The sequence below is a fragment of the Rhineura floridana genome, chromosome 3 (genome assembly GCF_030035675.1).
Source record: "Rhineura floridana isolate rRhiFlo1 chromosome 3, rRhiFlo1.hap2, whole genome shotgun sequence".
Taxonomy (NCBI): Eukaryota; Metazoa; Chordata; class Lepidosauria; order Squamata; family Rhineuridae; genus Rhineura; species Rhineura floridana.
Window position 1 is genome coordinate 24,365,118 of NC_084482.1, and position 17,781 is coordinate 24,382,898.

The window sequence follows — 17,781 nt, forward strand, 5'->3', positions numbered from 1 at the left end:
ATCCCTTTACTTTTCCCCATATGTTGCTATTCATTCTAACAGGCCAGTAAAGTGCTGCTCGTACAGACACCCTTGGAGTAAGAGTAAAATGTGCCCTCTACCCATGATACTGACTGGCCTGGTCCTCACTGACAGTGATTTTAGAGGTCCTCTTTCCACACTACCCATCATAATGGCAGGCCTTTAGTAAGCAATTGGGGGGGGACAGTGTCTAGCCCCACCCCCAGTTACCATTTTTCCAAGGACCTCTTCAGAGTAGATACTTGCTATTCCATAAATTCTGTTACCAAGTGCGCCGTGCTAGCCTTGGGTATGCCTGTGCATAGATAATATTGTGTGTGAACTAGGTATCCATTTATTGTTGTTATGTGCCTTCAAATCGATTACGACTATGAATCGGTGACCTCCAAGAGCATCTGTCATGAACCACCCTGTTCAGATCTTGTAAGAGGTATCCATAGATGCTGCAATTGCACTTTGTGAAGCTGCTTGGATGGCAGAAATTTGTGCCGGGGGACTGCTGTAAAGCCTGGTTCACATGGTGTGTTTGCGAGGAGCAGGATCAGTCCCCCTGCTTTCTGAACTCTCTTCATGTAAGAACCTTCCTAGAACATCAAAACCTTGTGCAGTATTTTGAATTCCAATGTATGATATGGCCTTCCTATAAACTGGGGTGGCTAACTGTAGCTCTCCAGAAGTCGTTAGACTCCTGTCAGCCCCAGCCAGCATGGCAAATGGTCAGGGATTGGGAGCTGGAGTCCAGCAACCTCTGGTAGGGCCCAATATTAGCCAGCCCGCATGTAGACAGTGGTTACACTATCCCAGTGCACACTTACTCTGATTAGTAGTGACTCCAAAGTTTGAGTCAAAGACCTTTCCCAACCCCACGACGCTAACCAATATCTTTCACTGGAGGCAATGCCAAGGACCAATCCTGGGATGTTCTGCACACACAGCAAATGCTCTACAATGGAGCTGTGTGGTCTCGTAAGCTCCCATGGCAAATGGGAGAATCCTCTAGTCCAGGGCTGGGGAAACCTGTGGCCCTCCAAGTGTCGATGGACTACAACTCCCATCCTCTCTGACCATTGGCTACGCTGGCTGGGGATGATGGGAGCTGGAATCCAGCCCCAACACCTGGAGGGCCACAGCTTCCCCCGGCCCTGCTCTAGCTAGTCTGAATGACAGAAGGGACTGCAGTATGTTCCAAGATGTAACAATGTTTTTTTTTTTAATTATTAACAATTAGCAAAGCACAGACCCCCTAAACAGGAGAGTCAGTCACCCAGGTAACCCAGTGACAAAACGTAGAAGGAAGAGCGGAAGGGGGCGGTAGGGCTTTTTGATCCGGTTTGGCAGGGATCCAGATAGCAACAGTTCTTGGCTTGTGTGGGGTTTTGTTTTTATTTTTTGCACTGCTGTGTTCAGCTTCATTTTTTCTTGCCAAACCGCTGGGGAGCAGCCATGCTCAGAAACTGAGGGGCCATGGAATCCCAAGCCCGTGGGTTGATTACGCCGCCACTGCTGGAGCTGCCCCTGGTATCACGGCCAAATCTGCAGGTGAAGGGACAGAGGTGGAAGGCAGTACAAAGGAGTCAAGGTGATGGGGAAACACTTTTGACACTCAGAAATATAGCACCAGCAGGTCCCTTCTCCCTGCACCTCCTCACACTCAGCCAGCCCCTTTGGCTTGTTGGCTGTCACAAGAGCCTCCCTTCTGCTAGATTGTTGGGGGGGGGAGGAGGAGGAGGAAGGCGAGCTGTGCAGCTGGTGCCCTGCCCTTTCTCCCCTTAACCCAAGGAGAGCAGAAGAATTGTCTGGCTACATCAGACCAAAGCTTATCTTGGTGGCAAGAGATGTGGTGCCCTCCACATGTTGTCGGAGTACAATTCCCATGAGCCCCAGCCCCCACGGCCAGTGGTCAGGGGCAATGGGAGTTGGAATCCATCCATGTCTGGTGGGCACCATATTGGCTACCCCTGGCTTACCCAGTCCAGCATCCTATCTCTCCAACAGTGGCCACAGACAGGTGCATCTGGAAAACTCAGAAGCATAGTAATAGGCATAATTTGTTCCCCTCTCCCAGGATCTAGCTATTAAAAGTGAGCCAGCCTTGGGGGCTGCATTCATTTGTTTTTAAAACAAATGGGGAAAATGAACAAATGAGCCCTGTTATTGACACTATAGGCATAGACAAATGGGAATTTGAACATAAGATAAGGGAATGAATGAAAATTTATTCATTTCTTAGGTGCTTTGCCTTGTAGGCATTGCTTTGCATTGGATACATTGGCTGGCCATAGAGAGGAGTCTAGGAAAGAGCAGTGAAACTGACAAGGCTCATTTAGATAGCAATGATGCTGTGTCTGTGTTGTCTTTTTTAAATTGACTCTTCAGTGGGGACCCTTTGTCTTATCTGTCTGAAATTTGACAGATAGGAGGCCTTGGGGGAACCAGTAGAATGCCTGCAGATACCATGCCGTTTGGATGGAAAACACAGAAGTTATCATCAGGAGAAGACGTGATGGGTCTCCCATTCAAATCAATGGACAAAACAAATGTATGGATGTAACTCCTACAAATGGAAAATTAAAACAAACGAAACTTTGAAAATGAATGGGAAAATTAAATGAATCCCCCGCCACCTTGTGGACCTCTCATGTAACCTGGATACATCTCTTTGCCTGACGGCATTGCTCCCTGTGCTCCTTACCTTTGGGGTTGGAACAAGAAGGATGGGCTGCGGCCAGGTCTCTGCACAGCATGGAGCAGGGAGCGGAGAAGGACGCCCAGTGGATGCTCCTCGGGGGGGCTCCGGGCAGGATGGTCATCATTTTCTATCTTCTGCAAGGACAAGATAAAGTGAGCAGCTCATTAGAGCAATTGAACAAGAGATGAGTTCCCTACAAGATCAAGAAGTACATCAGGCAGCTTGGAGGCCAGGGATGACAACGACGAAACACTGATTTCTGCCATGAACAGAATCGAAGCACTTCACATGATGGTCCTGACTGAGAGAGGTATGCAGGGAGATCCATCCCTGCAGTGTGGCTTCTAGAAGTCACTACAAGGAAAACAGAAGTGGGGAACCTTAGTCCCAGGGACTGAATATGGCCTTCCAGGCCTCTCTATCTGGCCGTGAGAACTCTCTCCCAGGCCACACCTCGAAGTGGCCCTGCTTTGCATCCAGAGTGTTTCTCCTGGCTGGAGTGTGTCTCTTTCATTTGTCTGGATGGGGGACAGAGATGGGTGGGTGTCTGAGCATGTGTGTAGAAACTAACCTACTGTACAGAGATAAAACCTGCATTCACTGCTCCTCCCACTGTTGCCTCTGGCCCTGCCCACCACTGGCATGTGGCCCTTGGAAGGTTGTCCAGAAGGGAATGAGGCCTTGGGCTGAAAAAAGTTTCCCCATTCTGGCTAAAAAAAGTGGAAGGTAGAGGCACTGGTGAAAGGCTTACTTCCCTTTTATTTCCCTTGTGTCTCTAAGGCATTCCGCTTTTGGATTTAGATTATAAACCGTTGGGTAAGACCCTTTTTATTTTTCAGTGTTTTAGAACAGCGGCGGCAGCAGCAGCAGCAACAACTATCCCTTTAAGACTGGCATTGGCTGTGGCTCTTACATGCTCACCGTGCATTGTAAATCAATAGTGCTCCATAATACCTCCAGTAGTGTTGTCTATTAAACTGCTTAGGGACTTCCTGTGGGCTGAGACATCCATAAGGCAATATGCATCTCCCTATTCTTATGGACCCCTTCACATTGTCTGCTCCACCCATCACAATCTCTGTTCTCTCTCTCTCTCTCTCTCTGTATAGGTAGGCAGGTGTAGGGCAGGGATAGGAGGTTGGCTGCTAGTCCCCATTGGCACTCTTTTGCATGAATCGGGTGTAGTCGTCTGGGGTCTCAGAGGGGTCTTAGACCCTTTAATTTTTGTGAGCAGGGTCCCAGCAGGGTCTCTATGTCTCCAGCATCTTATGAGCCAATCAGCACAAAAGGGAATGTGTTAGCCACTGAGAAGAGTCCTCCAACATGCTTCCTTGTCGTTTTCTGCTGATTGGAGCCAATCAGAGTGAAAGGAGGTAAGTCTGCCACTGAGAAGACTCTTTCCAGTAGCTAACACTCTCCCCTTTCATGCTGATTGGCTCCTGGAGATGTCTGTTGTTGTGGGAGAAGGCATTACCAAGGATCTCATTCTCAAGCCAGCAGCAAAAAAAAGGAGGGGGAAGGGTGTGGCTATCATGAAGGTACTGTGCACTTCTGAATTTGCTGCTCCACTACCTACTGGCATGAACTGATGACTCCATGTCTTCTCAGCAGTAGACAGTAGCACCCACAAGCTGAGGCAACCACTGGCAAAAGCAGCATCCCCATGCGAGTATTGCCCACCTGCGGCTCCATGCCCACCCTGAAGCAATTGCATGGGGTCTGCTGTCAACTGTGGATCATCTTCAAAGCTCAGGAAAGCTTCCCTTATCTTGTTCATCCTGCAAGAGCCTTGCAAGGAAACACAGGGTGCTTCCAGACAACGGACATGTTTCAATGAAATAATTACATGAACGCAAGGATTACCTCTACCACAATGAGACTTCCCTTCCTCTCCCCCCCCCCCGTGCTATTCCCAAATCTGCTTCTTTGAAGGGGTTTGGGAAACTTCAGAACACATTGGGGGGATGTGTAGGAGAGGAGACGGGGAGAATGTTCCATTGTGTAAGGAGAAATCCTTGCGCTGACTAAACATTTGCTTGGCAATACATTGAATACAGCCCAAACTGTTTATTGAGCAGCCATTCACCTCAATTTGTCGGCAGGGAAATGAGATAACACTGGCTACTTAATAAGCATTCATCCCGATTTGTTTGCCTGGAGGGTAGATGACCTTGTGTCAAGCAAGTGTTATCTCACACTTTCTGGTGCATTTCCCTCCCCCTTCCTTACCACAGGTCTTGTGAGGAAGCGGGTTTGTAGTGCAAGACACCCCCCACACACACATCTATACTTGTGCAACCTGAATTTGCTTGGATGTGATTGACTCCCACCTGAAAATATCTACTGTGTAGAAGCAACCACAGACAGCAGACTGCGATCACAACTAGTCGCAGAGGCTGATTTGGTGACTTCTCCAGAAGGTTTCTCAGTAACCATGTTTCTCAGCTACATGGGCTTCTGAGGAAAATTGTGTGTGTGTGTGTGTGTTTGTCCATCAACAATGCAATAAAATGGGGCCAGAACTATGGAGGTCTTGTTTCCAGGCATCCATTGTTTTTAAAGTCCTCCTACTGGAAGAGAACCATGTCTGAAACCCTGGAGACTCAGTGTGTACAGTTCTGAGCTTGATGAACCAATGACCTCACTCAGTATAAGGTGGCTTCCTATGCACCTTACAGACAACCACGTTAAGTGCTATTTTACCCAAGTGGTCTTACAACCCCACCCCTCCTTGTGGTCAAGTTTTCTTCACCACATGGGCAGCGCTTTACACATGACTGGCTCCCCACATGGTTACATACTCAGGATGGTAAATTCTATCTTGATCAATGGTCATTCACCCCAGATAATGTCAGGCCAATTATACTCTTGTGGACTGTATGTACAAACACTCACTTTGTGCCCAAGCAATTGAAACTGAACAGCTGAAATTATTGATTGCATTATACAAATGCTGAATATTTGCAGAAACAAGAGAATCCTGTGACACCTTAAAGATGAACACATTTATTATGATATAAGCTCCGTTGGGTGACTTGGACTCTAGTGCATGAAGGCTTATGCCAGAATAAATGTATTTGCCTTTAAAGATGCCAGCAAGACTTGGTGTTGGTTTTGTTGTGGCAGAGCTATCCCTCTGAAAACTGTATGAATATCTGTGTATGTTTGCTTCCTATACAGCATTCATTTTACTACTCACAGGGAGGGCAAGCACCTATGTAGGGCACCTCTGGACCACTGGAAATCCTAATCAATCACTTTACGCCTTTGGTTTCTTAGATTCACCAGGCAATGCATCGCCCCCCCTCCCACACTTTCATGACGCTTGGCAACCATAAGGGCTAGAAACTTGCTTTAAAAAGGAAAGGAAACCAAGGTCCTCAGGATGCTAAATACTGTGCCTAGCACATGCTTGCAATGCGTTGTCACGGAATATACACAGCCCAACATAAAACCCAGGAGCAGCTAACTGCCGGCCGGGAAATGAGATAAAACTGGCTACTTAATAAGCATTCATTCCGATCTGTTTGCCTGGAGGGTAGATGACCTTGTGAAAAGAACCACACACACCATTCTGGAAGGAATAACTAAGCAGAATCAGAGGAGGCTCCCTTCTCTGCCATCAGGGATGGAAAGTTTGATCAATTCCACTTCTCTCGGTTTCTCATTTTTCCAGTTTTAAATTCAGTTCTCCACATTTGTAATTTTTTAAAAAAATCCTCATGAAAATTCTCCAGCATTTTAGTGCAAATTTCTCCTAATAAACACATTTTTGTTTATTAGTTTTGACTAATGTACACATTTTTGCAAGCTATTTCTCCTAATATAATGCATTTTGGGGTTTTTTCACTCATATATTCATTTTTATGCACATTTTCCCCTAAGATATGCATTTTTGTAAACGATGCTTGGTTGGCAAGCTGCATTGCAAAATTCAAATAAGTGCGAATTTCTGCGGTTGGCTGTGTTTCAGTTCTCATATTGTTTCAGAAAGTGCAGCTTTGATGGATTCGGTGTGAAATGCGAACTGAACCAAAATTCTCACTCATCCCTACCTGCCACCTTGTACTTTGCTATGAGGTTAAAACGTTCCCCTGAAGGCATGGCAGGTCACAGACAGAAACTCTGCACCAATATGAGTATCTCAACACTGCTGTGGCCCCAAGAGCCCTAGCCCACTTACCATCCAGTCCAAGAGTCTCTCCGGATACCCATTGGGTTCTTCAACATAGATCTCTTTGGAGCTGAGTCCCTCCTCAAGGCTTCGGCCTGACCGCAGGCTGCCAGAGAGCAAAGCCAGGGCTAGCAACAGGCGGGCAGCTTCCATGTTGGAGGCCTGCTCTCCACTCCCCTGAATTGCTTCCCTTTTCCTGGCAGTGTCTTTATATCTCCACGCTGGAGCTGCAGGGACATGGGGTGGGATTGATGACAGCAACGGCAACCATTTGTAAGATTACGCACATGGCGGGGGGGCCTGCGGCATCTCCCCGTGATGAGCAGATAGGGACCATGATGATCCCCAACAGAGATGCCGCCATCGTTGGCTAGGGCTGATTGCATGTTATTGCAAGGATAAATCCACCAAAATGGGTCTCTTAAGCCCTGTTGGGATTTGGCAGCTAATTGCTTCTTTTTCACGGTTTGTGGGGGTACCAGGGGAAATGGAGGCCAGGTTTTTCGGACACTGACCGCCCCTGCCCCCCAGCCTCTCCTGTCGACGTCTTAACTCAGCTCAGATTGATGGGCCTGGGAACCCCAGAGGCTGCTCGGGACCAAGCATTTGTCATGTCGCTCCACAAGTGCCTTTACAAGCCAGGGTCCCCTGAGGCATTCACATCGACAAAGCTGAGCTCTTACAGCTTAATGAAACATATTTACAAAAAACGACAAAGAAAAAGCGGGCTGGTGACGGGACAAAGATGGGAAGTTGCCGTGTGGGGAATTTGGCACATTGTCCCAATCCCGAAGTGATGCAATCCCAGAGATCTGGATGTGGGGCATGGGAGGACTTCCAGTTTAGGTTGATGGGGAAAGAATTTGCTTTCCACCTTTACAACACAGAGAGCTGCTGCCCCCTCCTTTAATTAAAAAATTGACAAAAGGCCTACGCCTTTTGCAGAAGCACAACTTGCTTAGGCAGAAATCAAGAGACGTGGCAATGGGTATGCCTTCACCAGTTGGATTTCTGCCTATCAACCAGCTGTTTAAAAGGCATGCCACTTGCTTTTAATAATGGTGGCTGGCAACCTTGCAGAATAGGGGCAGTCAAGGCTTTAAATAAAAGAAAACTGCTGGGAGAAGGCCTCTCCCACAGTTAAAGAGGGGGGAAGAGCCAAGGTTCTCCTGTTGATAGCCTGAGGTTCTCAGATTCCTAAATTCTACACCAGTATGAGTGTAATTATGGCCCAAGCCAGCCTTCCCCAGCCTTGTATCCTCCAGACGTTCTTGGACTCCAACTCACATGAGCCTCAGCCAAGGGTCAAGGATGATGGGAGCCATAATCCAACTTCATCTGGAGGACATGAGGTTGGAGAAGGCTGGCTTGGGCCATAATTACACTCATACTGGTGTAGAATTTAAGAATCTGAGAACCTCATACTATCAACAGGAGAACCTCAGCTCTTTCCTCCCCTTTTTCAAAAATGGCATTTCTAGTCTCCCCCTGAGCACTGATTACATTGGCTGGGGCTGGTGAAAGTTGGAGTCCTCCTTTGTGGCAGGGTGCTGGATTTGTGACTGCTCCCAGTCCTATGACCGCCACTCCTCCTCAGAAGTGGGCATTTTAGATGGGAGGTGCTGGATGCCCCTAAGGTCATCAGAGTGGGATATAAAGCCAGAGTGATATCAAAAGCCAGTTTAGCAACAGACACGCACAAGTCTAGGATTTGCCCTGTGATTATATCTCTGTATTAATATGGCATCTTAGAGCATCCCTTAACCTGGGGTAGGGATCCTTTATCAACCCAAGGGCCACCTTCCCTGATGGACAACCTTCCGGGGCCACATACTAGTGATGGGTGTGGCCACAGGCAAAAAGTAGGCAGAGCAACAATGTGACTCTTACCTGTGCACAGTAGGCTATATTCAAGCCATGCACAATTCAGAGGCTTCTACACACACATCTCTACATACGCCAGGAAAGTAACAACTCAGAAGCCACGGAGGGACGCGGCCTGGGAAGAGGCGTGGACTAGAGAGAGTCCAGAGGATCAGATAGAGAGACCTTGGTTCCCCACCCCTGCTGTACGCTAATCTTCCTTTGTGGTGGGGTATGGGGTTATGGGGGGAGCACACGTGGCAAGACTGCTCAAGACCACTCTTGATGGTATCTGTTTTTAGAAAGAACAACAGCTATGAAAAAGAACCTGGATGAAAGGAGCTAGTTGGCCGGGGGGGGGGGGGAGAGACAGAAGCTAGTGCAAACAATCCTAGTAGTACCAGCTGCAGATCGCATGAAAATGGTTGAGTGCAGCATGTTAAAAGTCAGCCCATCGCCATGTGTGAGCACGAGAAGCATGTTGGGTGAACTAGAACAGCCCTGGGTTCCATGACATCCCAAAAACAAGCAAACAAATGGCACTCACTCGCTGACAGCTGGGAAACAGTAACACAATACACTTCAGTGCTGTTCATTTCATTCCAATACACTTTGTGGGAAGCCGGTGAGGGGCCCCTTCCCCTTGCCTAGCTTTTCCTTTTCAGAAAAAAAAGAAAGGCTGGTGAGGTGGTGCCGGTACTAAAGGACTTAGAAATGTTTATGTGGGATTTTTCTGTGCCACCCCCAGGCCACGCAAAGAAGCAAAGCATCAGCATGACTGCATATTAATCTCCACGTCATGTTTTCCTGGAGGCCTGCAAGGAACCATCTGATCAGCACCTGATTGATGCGCCCAATAACAGTCAACTCCTCTCAGGCACTGGAGCCAGGGAGAGGTTCATATTCATCAGTGAAGCTACGTGCCAGGAAAGGACACCCATTCACCAGCAACATCCTGTCCCCTTGGATGAGATGATCAGCATGCATCAGAGGGAGACTTGGGCTCCCCTTACCTAAAGCAACCCCTATGCCTGATAATAAATGAGAGGTAACAAGCCCTCATGGGGTGCTGTTGCACTAAAAGTAACCTGAAAATGAAAAGGCTGGACAACAGGCAAGTCATAAGGTCACTCTAGATAGCTTGACACTTTTAAATGAAGGAGGCCTTGTGGTTTCCTATTTTGCTGTCTTCACCTATTACAGCAGCCGGGGGAACCTCCAGTTTGCAGGCCTAATTAAGCCCAACAGGCCCCTCCCCATCTGGCGTGCCTTACACCATCCTCTATGATGTCACATTGAGCAGTATCGCCTGGGGAAAGGGCACATCAAAGGAGGCATTTTTCCATGCCTTTCATGGGCCACACCTGGCAAAGGGGTAAAAAAAGAGAAGACACCAATGCACATCCAGTCAGCTGAATGGCAGGCTTCACATGACCTGCTTTTGTCTACGGCCCAGAATCCTCTTGGCAAGAAGCCCTTCAGCAGCAGATCTCTTCTTCCACAGCAGCTGCCTCAGTGTCGTTCTTTCTCCAGAGTGTCCCTTTTCCTGCCCAGTCTCCTCAGGTGTAAACCGCAAACTCTAGGGACAGCCAGATCCTCCCAGGGCTGCCCCAGGGGAGGCTCTACTCCAAAGAGGACAGGCGTGTTCTGCCTCAGTGCCCTTGGCCTGGGCAGGCTTAAATCCAAGGCTCCTATGCCTCCCCAGGGAGCAAGGGGGCAGAGGCTAGGCAAACATAGGCTGCTGGTATTCCCTCTCCAGCCATGCCCAATGGGTTTTAGGAGAGTGCCCTGCCTTTCTTCTCCCACAGGTGGACTCTCCAGGAAATGTCTCTTCGGGAACTGTTGTCTGGTTGGGGCCTGGTTGGGGCCTGGCTCAGGGCAGGGTATATGCTAAGCTGCTAATACTGCGCAAGCAGCCAGCACACTGTCCACCCCCAAAATGGTCAAGTACTTTGTCCCATAATATACTATTAGCAGGGCTTTTTTTGTGACAGTATAGCACCTCTTTTTTTGCTGCCTATGCCATCTACTTTGTGCTGGCAGCCACAGTACTTTTATCAATATCTGAGTACTGGCACGTTGTTGTTTTTACCAAAAAAGTAGAGACTAGTAGTATAAGGTTATAAAGATTTGAAAGGATCTTCATTTTCTATTTCTTTTTTAGAAACTGCTTAGCTCCTCGTTAAATCCCATATGCACAAAAACCTATTTCACACTGCGCTTTTTTTTTTTGACCGTGCACAAAATGTGACTAGCTACACCATAGAATAAACCTTGGATCAGAGCCTACTTGAAGGGCCAGGTGCCAGTAAAGGACCAGTGAGCCCTGGCAGCCTATCACACCGCTATAGGGCAGTAAATACCTGACTGGGCCAAAAGGTGGTTTGCAGACACACCCAATCAGCTGATCAGCAGCACCTACAAACCCCATACCCTGCGCTTTGCAAGCCCCAACAATCAGATTGCAAAAGCAAGAAAATATGTGACCTGGGCTCCTTCCCTCCCTTCCTCTAAGCTACAGGGACAACCTGATGCAGGGGCAATTTATACAGCCAGCAGCACAGAGTGCTAAAGCGCTTCCCGCTAAGGCTGCAAATGGCAGCAGCGGTGGCTGAGCTTTTGAACGCTTCCTACAAACTAAACAAGCACCTCCCTGCATACAGAAAATTAGCATGTCGGGGAGACAGTTCAGCTAAGATAGTGTCCAGGAGAGCTGAGATCAGGAGCTAGGAGGCAATCTGCCCAAAGAAGAAGGGACAAGACCTGGGCCACAGGGACCTGAAGCATGAATCCAAAGCAAGAAGGGCTGATGCTCAGGGATGCAGCCATCCCTGGTCAGGAAGTATTCATGCCCAGGCCAAGTCAGGAGGAACCCATGGCCTGCTCTGGGGTGTGTGTGTGGAGCCTGGCCAGAACCTGCCAGCCTTTCCCAACCAGAGTGCCTCCAGATGTTGTTGGACCACAATTCCCATCTTTCCTGACCATTGGCAATGCTGGCTGAGGCTGATGGGAGTTGTGGTCCAACAACATCTGGAGGCACACTGGTTGGGAAAGGCTGTGCTAGAAGATCAATGTTGCCTCATCCTTGAGGTGTTGTATAAAGGTGAGTTTGAGAACAGATTTGAAGAGGCAGATAACACGTAGATGTTCCGTGGGAAGGGGAGGTGTTCCAGCATGGGGGCTAGAGAGAGAAAAATGCAGAATAAGTTGAAAGAGCAGAAACTTTGTGGTTGATGAAGTCAGAGTAGCAAAACTCACATGCAAGACAGGAGTGGTATCATGGGAAATGAAAGGCAGGGCCCATCTGCACCAGACATTTAAAGCACTCTTATACCACCTTTAACAGTCATAGTTTCTCCCAAAGAATCCTGGGAAGTTTGTTAAGGATGCTGATAATGGTTAGGATACCCCTATTCCCCTCATAGAGCTACTATTGCCAGAGTGGTTTAACAATCAATCCCCCTTCCCATCCCAAGGAATTCTGGAAATTGTAGCTCTGTGAGGGAAATAGGGGTCTCCCAACAACTCTCAGCACCTGTAACAAACTACAGTTCCCAGGATTCTTTGGGAGAAACCATGACTGGTCAAACTGGTTTCCTCTTCTCCCAGGCATTTTAGCATGTGTTTTTAAATTGATTTTTAAAAATGTGTTTTGAAATTTGTATATTTGTTTTTAATGTTTTTAATTGTTGTAAACTGCCCAGAGAGCTTCGGCTATGGGGTGGTATACAAATGCAATAAATAAATAAATACATATTTATTTATTTATTTATTTAATTACATTTCTAGACCGCCCTATAGCAGAAAGCTCTCAGGGCGGTGTACAACAAATAAAATCACAATTAAAATATGAGCAAGTGTGAAAAATATAGTACAATTATAAAAACATTAAACATGATAAAAATCTGAAATAGAATTGCCATTGAGTTTATAAATTAAGATCCATATTAGGTTTAAAATATTAAATTTAAAATGTTTAAAATGCCTGGGCGAAAAGGTAGGTTTTTACCTGGCACCGAAAAGATAACAGAGAAGGCACCAGGCGTATCTCGTCTGGGAGGGCATTCCATAGTTCGGGGGCCACCACCGAGAAGGCCCTAGATCTAGTTGTTGATCTCCGGGCCTCTTTATGAGTTGGGACCCAGAGAAGGGCCTTCGACGTCGAGCGTAGTGAACAGGTAGGTACATAGCGAGAGAGGCGTTCCACCAGGTATTGCGGTCCGATGCCGTTTAGGGCTTTATAGGTAAGAACCAACACTTTGAATCTGGCCCGGAAACATATCGGTAGCCAGTGCAGCTGCGCCAGGACAGGTGTTATATGGTCAAATTTCTTTGTCCCAGTGAGAACTCTGGCCGCAGCATTTTGCACTAGCTGAAGTTTCCGAACCGTCTTCACAGGTAGCCCCACGTAGAGTGCATTACAGTAGTCCAATCTAGAGGTTACCATAGCATGGATAACTGAGGCGAGATTCTCCTTGTTCAGATAGGGTCGTAGTTGGGCTACCAGCCGAAGCTGGTAGAATGCATTCCGTGCCACTGAGGCTACCTGAGCCTCAAGTGACAGGAGCGGATCTAATAAGACCCCCAAACTACGTACCTGCTCCTTTAGGGGGAGTGTAACCCCATCTAGGGCAGGTCGAACGTCAACCATCTGGGCAGAGGGCCCTCCCACCAACAGCATCTCAGTCTTGTTAGGATTGAGTTTCAGTTTATTAGTTCTCATCCAGCCCATTATCGCGGCCAGGCAGCGGTCTAGTACATCAACAGCCTCACCTGATGAAGATGAAAAGGAGTAGTAGAGCTGCGTATCATCAGCATATTGCTGGAAACGCACTCCAAAACTCCTGATGACCTCACCCAGCGACTTCATATAGATATTAAAAAGTATGGGGGACAGAACTGAACCCTGCGGGACCCCATATTGGGGTACCCAGGGACTCGAGTAATGTTCCCCCAGCATCACCTTCTGGAGACGATTCCCAAGATAGGAGCAGAGCCACCGCCAAGCACTGCCTCCCACTCCTAAATCCGTAAGTCGCTCCAGAAGGATACCATGGTCGATGGTATCAAACGCCGCTGAGAGATCAAGGAGAACCAACAGAGTTACACTCCCTCTGTCTTTCTCCCGACAGAGGTCATCATACAGGGCGACCAAGGCCATTTCTGTACCAAACCCCGGCCGAAAGCCCGATTGAAATGGGTCCAGATAATCAGTTTCATCCAAGAGAGCCTGGAGTTGGCGAGCGACCACACGCTCTAGGACCTTGCCCAGGAATGGAACATTTGCTACCGGCCTATAGTTGTCCAAATTATCAGGGTCCAAGGAGGGTTTTTTTAGGAGCGGTCTCACCACCGCCTGTTTCAGGCAGGGTGGGACCACTCCCTCTCGTAAAGAGGCATTAATCACCTCCTTGGCCCAGCCAGCTGTTCCATCCCTGCTAGCTTTTATTAGCCATGAGGGGCAAGGATCCAGAGCAGACGTGGTCGCCCACACCTGTCCAAGCACCTTGTCCACATCCTCGAGCTGTACCAACTGAAACTCATCCAGTAAAACAGGACAAGACTGTGCTCTGGACACCTCATTAGGATCAACTGCTACAATAATGGAGTCAAGGTCCCGGCGGATGTTCATGATCTTATCACGAAAGTGTCGCACAAACTCATTACAGCGGGCAATTGATGGCGTTATTGCGTCCTGGGGACCAGAGTGTAAAAGTCCCCGGACAACTTTATAAAGTTCCGCTGGACGGTTAAGGGATGACTGAATAGAGACAGCAAAGTATTGCTTCTTTGCTGCTCTCACTGCCTTCACATAGAGTTTGGTAGAGACCCTCACAAGTGCATGATTACAGCCGTCGGGAGTTCGCCTCCATTTGCACTCAAGCCGTCTCCTTTCTTGCTTCATCACTCTTAGCTCCGGGGTAAACCAGGGAGCCAATTGAGCTCTGCAACGGAGAGGGCGCACCGGGGCGATCGTGTCAACTGCCCAGGCCATTTCCGTATTCCACAGCGTGGCCAGGGTTTCGACAGGACCGTCAATTCTATCAGCCGGAAAATTCCCTAGAGCCATCAGAAAACCCTCAGGATTCATTAGTCTCCGGGGATGGACCATCTTAATTGGTCCTCCACCCTTGCAGAGGGGAGAAGACAATGTGAGTCTAACCCTTAATAGGCGGTGATCTGACCATGACAAAGGAATAGATGTAAGATTCCTCACTCTCAGATCACCATCCCCTAATCCAGTGGCGAAAATCAAGTCCAGAGTGTGCCCCAACACATGCGTAGGGCCAGTAGCAAATTGAGACAGCCCCATGGCTGTCATGGAGGTCATGAAGTCCTGAGCTGCTCCAGATAAAGCGGCCTCAGCATGAATGTTGAGATCCCCCAATACCAAAAGTTTGGGGGAACGCAACAATAGATCCGAGACCACCTCTGTCAGCTCAGTTAGGGAGGCTGTTGGGCAGCAGGGTGGACGGTACACCAACAGTATTCCCAGTCTGTCTCGCTGACCCAACGTTATGTGCAGACACTCTAGACCATTAGCCACCTGGATAGGGTGCCTAACAAGAGGGATGGAACTTCTATAGACCACAGCGATTCCCCCTCCCCAACCCTCGGATCTACCCAGATGCTGAACCGAATACCCAGGTGGGCACAACTGGGAGAGATTAATACCTCCCAGATCGCTCACCCAGGTCTCGGTAATACATGCCAGATCGGCCGCCTCATCCACAATTAGGTCATGGATGAGGGAGGTTTTATTATTTACCGATCTGGCATTGAAAAGCAGCAACTGGAGATCCGAGGGTTGGCTGATAGAACTACCAGCAATCCTGTGGGTGTGGGGAGGACCAGAACACGTCACAGCCACCAGTTGTCTGGGGCGAGTTCCCCTTAACTGGCATGTCCTACTCTTGGAGGCCGGGCCTGGCAACAAAGAGGTCTTCTGTATCTTTAAAAGTTTGGGGAAGGGAGAATTCCACCTTGTGGTTTTTCCCATTACAGAGTTGCAAGAACACCTGCACTTGGCTGACTTTCTCTTCTCCTAAAGATACAGGATCAGTCTCAGGCCAAGAACCTGGCAACCCTATGGATGGAACAGGGAGAGGAAGGACTGAGGCATGACAACAAAGCAAGGCCAGGGAGAAGAAAACTTACAATATTCAAAAGTGTGAAATAACCAGATCGGAAGCCTAAAGATCACAGCATTGGCATGGTATTTATTTTGCGGCTCGCCTTCCAAGGCTGTGAGGCTGCATCATCATTATTACATCCTACTTGTCCTCTATTGGAATCTGGTACATATTGCAGCTGAGTGCAAAAATGAATGGTTTGGTAAGCTTGGTGGTTGAAAGAATAAAGAAACTTCTTACTACTGGGAAATAAAGCCATTCTGAGTACCGACATACAAGTAGCCATTACAGAGTCATGATGAGGCTAACATTCACACTAAAACTAGTTAGAAGGAGGGAGGAGGGAAGTAAAGCCTGATAAAAACAACCTGCATATCAACAACTAGTTACTTAAGGAATCAGGCAGTGAAGAAAACATTGCCTTTCTGTCTATCGCCCCTTAATGGAGCACATTACTTATTACAAACACTGGTACATTACTCTCTACATCCTCCCAGAAGCTCCAGGGGGCATACAAGGTTTCCTCCGGCACCCCCTCTCTCCATATTTTATCCTTCCAACAACCTGCTGAGGTTGGTTAGCCCAAGAGCCAGTGACTGGTCCAAGATCACCCAGGCCAGTGAGCTTCATGGCTGAGTGGTGGTTTGAACCCCGGTCTCCCAGGCCCTAGCCTGCTGCTCTAAATACCACACAGTGCTTCAGACATAAGACAATTGCACACAGGAAATTTGGAGACATATTAAGGCTTTTAATATTTTTAATCACTCAACATTCGGATGCACAAACGGGAGGGAAAACAACAATACTGGGCCATGATGTGCAATTTGCAGGTTATGGGTTCCTGCACTCAGGAAAAAGGAGACAGACTACCTTTATAAGGACTCTGGACTCGGTAGCAGCTGTGAATACTGGTGGAGCAATGCTGCCATCATGTGGTTGACAGAAGAAAATGCACGTTAGGGCACAAGCTTTTGGAGCAACAGAAACAAACTACTTTCCAGAAGTAAAGGTGAACATGCTGCCATGACATCATAGCAGGGAGATTGCACCCTGACACACAGAACTATAGACACAGCCGTGAATTAACCCCCCCCCCCAAATCTAGGGCATATAGGCTTAAGTGGCTTGCTGGAGATGATTACCCACAGGAAGCCAAACAGATCCCTAATAGTAGAGCACACAGCCAATCAAAGAATTTTTAAGGTGATTCATTATACCGTCATGAGAGTAGCTGTTGTATACTATGGCCAGCATGGATTTTTTGCATTCCGCCATGTTAAATTGAAAATATCCCCCATGCCATTCTGCTGCTTCACATAAGCACATTTCAAAACAAAATCTTACAAAACTTACAGTCCTGAACTCAGAAATGCTTGCTTAATAATCCCCTATGTTTTCATGGCGATACACAAAACAGAGAACTGAGAGTTAAAAGTGTAAATAAAAGTGTAAAACAAGAGGGGGGAAAAGCCAGACCTCTGTTGGACTTTTTTCTGTCAGTGGTCTCATAATTTGTTGAAATTAATTAAAAATCAGCCATGTTCACAGAGTACCTGTAATCCTGTTACTGACCTTGCCCCATACTCTGACCTTCATCTTCAGCAGTTTAAAAGTTAAAAAATGCATGGCTGATTTTTAATTAATTTAAGAAAATTAACATTGGAGTCTATTATAACATCTGGCATGCTCAGTAAGAACCAACTGTCAGTGTTCTAAAAGCCAGACTCACAGCTGTTTGGCTTGGCTAATCAGGTGGCCACACCCACACCAGATCTTTGTTACACTTGAGACAGTCATGGCTTCCTCCAAAGAACTTTGGGAAGTGTCGTTTGTGAAGGGTCCTGAGAGGAGACTCCTATTGGCCAGAGTGGTTTAACAGCCAGCCGCTCTGATTGAAGCTC

The 17,781-nt window shown here is 47.7% G+C and overlaps 1 protein-coding gene across 1 annotated transcript; it reads right to left on the minus strand.

Moving 5' to 3' along the window:
* Positions 1-1,430: 1,430 nt before the first annotated feature.
* On the minus strand, positions 1,431-7,037 carry NPFF (neuropeptide FF-amide peptide precursor). Its single transcript, XM_061622056.1, has 3 exons — positions 6,894-7,037; positions 2,714-2,844; positions 1,431-1,554 (listed from the first exon to the last, which is right to left on the minus strand). Exons 1-3 carry the CDS (start codon positions 7,035-7,037, stop codon positions 1,431-1,433), a joined length of 399 nt encoding a protein of 132 aa, XP_061478040.1.
* Positions 7,038-17,781: the final 10,744 nt, after the last annotated feature.

What these genes read in the sequence shown, in the direction of transcription:
- NPFF (XM_061622056.1), bottom strand. Translation starts at nt 7,037, where the DNA reads ATGGAAGCTGCCCGCCTGTTGCTAGCCCTGGCTTTGCTCTCTGGCAGC. An exon ending in AGAGACTCTTGGACTGGATG is followed by an intron (nt 2,845 to 6,893) that starts GTAAGTGGGCTA and finishes TTGTCCTTGCAG; the next exon opens with AAGATAGAAAATGATGACCA. An exon ending in TTCTTGTTCCAACCCCAAAG is followed by an intron (nt 1,555 to 2,713) that starts GTAAGGAGCACA and finishes CTTCACCTGCAG; the next exon opens with ATTTGGCCGTGATACCAGGG.